The following is a 3016-nucleotide window of genomic DNA, read 5'->3' on the forward strand; positions in this document are numbered from 1 at the left end:
TGGCACATGTAAAACTGTTATTACCCCCTATTCATATGGGGCTATGGCCTTAATTGAATAAACCATCTTGAATCTTGAATCTCTCTCTCTCCCACCCCTGTCCCACCCATGATGGTGAGAGCGTTTGAAATTAGGGATGGAGTGAATGTCCCCCCCCCTTTCGAAAGTACTAACCTCTCAGATTACCCTTTTCTCTTTACCACGAGCCTGAAGGCGAAATTCTGAACAAGCCACACAGGAGACATGGAGAATCAATTGCAGACCGTTGGAGCAGCACGTCACACTACGGGAGCAGGAACAGACGCCGGATGTGTAACAGGAGGAGCAATTTGACCGGAAAGCGCAGTCAAATGTCGATCAAAGCCACACCTTAGCTGCTGATGCGGATGAAACCCAACACACAAACAAATGGCCATGCATTGATTTGCATCCCTATGGGGGCGGGCGGGGGGGCGGGGCGGGGGGGGGGGGGGGGGTATAGACAGGGTCGATGTGTGTGTGTGTGTGTGTGTGTGTGTGTGTGTGTGTTTCTTTCTTTCTTTTTTTTTTATCACAACAGATTTCTCTGTGTGAAATTACAGCTACACTACAGCGCCACCCATTTTTTGGTATTTTTTCCTGCGTGCAGTTTTATAAATTTATTATGTTTTTCCTAACGAAGTGGATTTTTCTACAGAATTTTGCCAGGAACAACCCTTTTGTTGCCGTGGGTTCTTTTACGTGCGCTAAGTGCATGCTGCACACGGGACCTCGGTTTATCGTCTCATCCGAATGACTAGCGTCCAGACCACCACTCAAGGTCTAGTGGAGGGGGAGAAAATATCGGCGGCTGAGCTGTGATTCGAACCAGCGCGCTCAGATTCTCTCGCTTCCTAGGCGGACGCGTTACCTCTAGGCCAACACTCCGCTTTGTTGGTGGTGGTGGTGGTGGTGGTGGTGTGTGTGTGTGTGTGTGTGTGTGTGTGCATTCATTCAACTTCATTCACCGAAATTCAGTGTTCGCCATTTCAGTCATGCAGTTGTTCTTCTATTTCACATACAACCTGCATATCGCCAACTTTCTCCATTCTTCCGCATTATTGCTCACTGAATAGTAAGCGTATGTTGGTGGCCATTGTTAAACATCTTGTTTAATCAAGTTATCCGCGTGTGTGGGGTGGGGGGGGGGGGTGCGGTGCGGGTGTGTGCTGATTATCTGGTTGTGGTTTTCCGCAATTCATCTTTATTCTTATCTTATCTGTCTATTATAATCAATGTGCAGTATAGTAGGCTATGTTTATAATTATATTCAAATAATGTTTCTTAATTCTTTCTGTTTTTTACATTAAGAATACTAGTTATTACCTGCAGTGTGTGGATGTATGTATGAAACGATGTATGTGATATTTTTTACATTTGTATCTTCGTAATATTTGTTGGGGCTGTTGTTGGCTTTTACAGTTATGGTCCCCATGTTGTTTACTCGTCTATGTTGTGATAATGCACCTGACCAAATTTCTCCAGTTGGAGATAATAAAGTTATTCTTATCTTATCTTATCTTATCTTAAGATATATTCCTCTTTCGTTCAAAGTCATGAACCGCAAAGGGGCAGCGATTTTGGCCCTGCCCCATCTTGAGAACATTGAGGTGGGGTGGGGTAAGTCTGAGGGGTTATGGCCCAACACTCGGCTTATATCACAGATTGACGTAAGTTTACATTTGGGCCAACAGCAAAGTGAGAGCTGTATTATCAATGGTTTCTCCAGTCAATGGGAAACCACTTACAGCTTAGTTTTTTTTGTGAAGGACTATGACTCTCAAACTAGGAGGCAAAATTGCACTGGCTCTTAGTGCTGCAGCCTTGTGGGCTAGTTGGCCTTTGGGGAACCATCCCCAACGCCGACTGTCCTAAAACCCTCTTGGCCGAGAGAGTGGGGGATGTACTTGGGCAAGACACTCTCCACTATAATCAAATTCTAGCCCAAATTGTCGGAACAGCAGTAGCCTCCTCTGCTGTTCTGATGGTCATAGTCAGACACGACTGACTATCATATATGTCGGTGTATAACCTCACCCCCCCTCCCCAGCCTCTCCTGGTTCCCCCCCCCCCAACCCGCCCACCCAAAAAAAGAAAAAAGAATGAAAGAAAAGGAAAGGAAAAATTAAACATAAAACCCTCACAGAGGTGGACGGGGGTAGTTCTTGCCTTCTGCTCATAGACAACAACCCCACCCAGCGCCCAGCATGCAGGAGTGGAAGAGAGAAATACTGGCCTTGTGACCGAAAACACTCCCCTACCACTACCACCAGCACTCCTCCACGATACTACGCTCACCAAAAAGAACTGAGAGGACAGGACTAATTCCGGCCTCGTGCCCGTATACCCCTCCGCTCTTTGGGAACCCTCGGGAAAGAGACCTTTCTCCTCAACATCACCCACCTGCCTGAAATCCATGGCCCAAAGAGCTATGACAGTCTCACTATCGTTGACAACGCAGGTCACCGGTCACTTGGAAACCCTTGGGGAAGACATGGCCTTTCTGCTCAACGTCACCCAACTGCCAGGAATCCATGGCCCAAAAAGCTTTGACGGTCTCACTATCGCTGACAACGCAGGTTGGGTACTGCGAAGAATGAAGGAGAAAATCAGGACATGCATGACAATGTATGAGGCGTGTCTGCGCCTGTGGAAGAAATGGCACATCCGGGGCATCATCAGCAAGACAGAGCCCCTTCCAGTGACAGCGGAAGAGGCCGAGACCATCTCCTTGGAGGACTTTGTCCACCTGGCCATCCAAGCTCTGAATAGATCAGGCAGCAAAGAGGACAGGAGACGTCAGAAAACAGAAGCACTGACAGAAGCCTTTGCGTCCATCCCTTATGAAGAGAGACTCCAAGTTGAAGACATGCTGACCCTGGATTTTGCCCTGTTTGGTTTTGAGGCCACACCAGAATCTGTGTTTCCATCTGTGCCAGCACAACGGCACGATAACTACAGTTATTTTGATTTAAGCCAGGCTTACAACGGTATGTGA

At 47.3% G+C, this 3016-nt stretch overlaps 1 protein-coding gene across 1 annotated transcript; it reads left to right on the forward strand.

Moving 5' to 3' along the window:
- The first annotated feature begins 1574 nt into the window (after nucleotides 1-1574).
- On the forward strand, nucleotides 1575-3016 carry LOC143297481 (uncharacterized). The gene is made up of 2 exons (XM_076609880.1): nucleotides 1575-1628; nucleotides 2480-3016. The coding sequence occupies exons 1-2, from the start codon at nucleotides 1575-1577 to the stop codon at nucleotides 3014-3016; spliced, it is 591 nt and encodes a 196-aa protein (XP_076465995.1).

This window comes from Babylonia areolata, chromosome 22, assembly GCF_041734735.1.
Source record: "Babylonia areolata isolate BAREFJ2019XMU chromosome 22, ASM4173473v1, whole genome shotgun sequence".
NCBI lineage: Eukaryota > Metazoa > Mollusca > Gastropoda > Neogastropoda > Buccinidae > Babylonia > Babylonia areolata.

Bases quoted from the DNA above. Each gene is read 5' to 3' on its own strand.
- LOC143297481 (XM_076609880.1), top strand. From the start codon at position 1,575: ATGAACCGCAAAGGGGCAGCGATTTTGGCCCTGCCCCATCTTGAGAAC. The intron at 1,629-2,479 runs GTGGGGTGGGGT...TTGACAACGCAG, and splicing joins CCCATCTTGAGAACATTGAG to GTCACCGGTCACTTGGAAAC.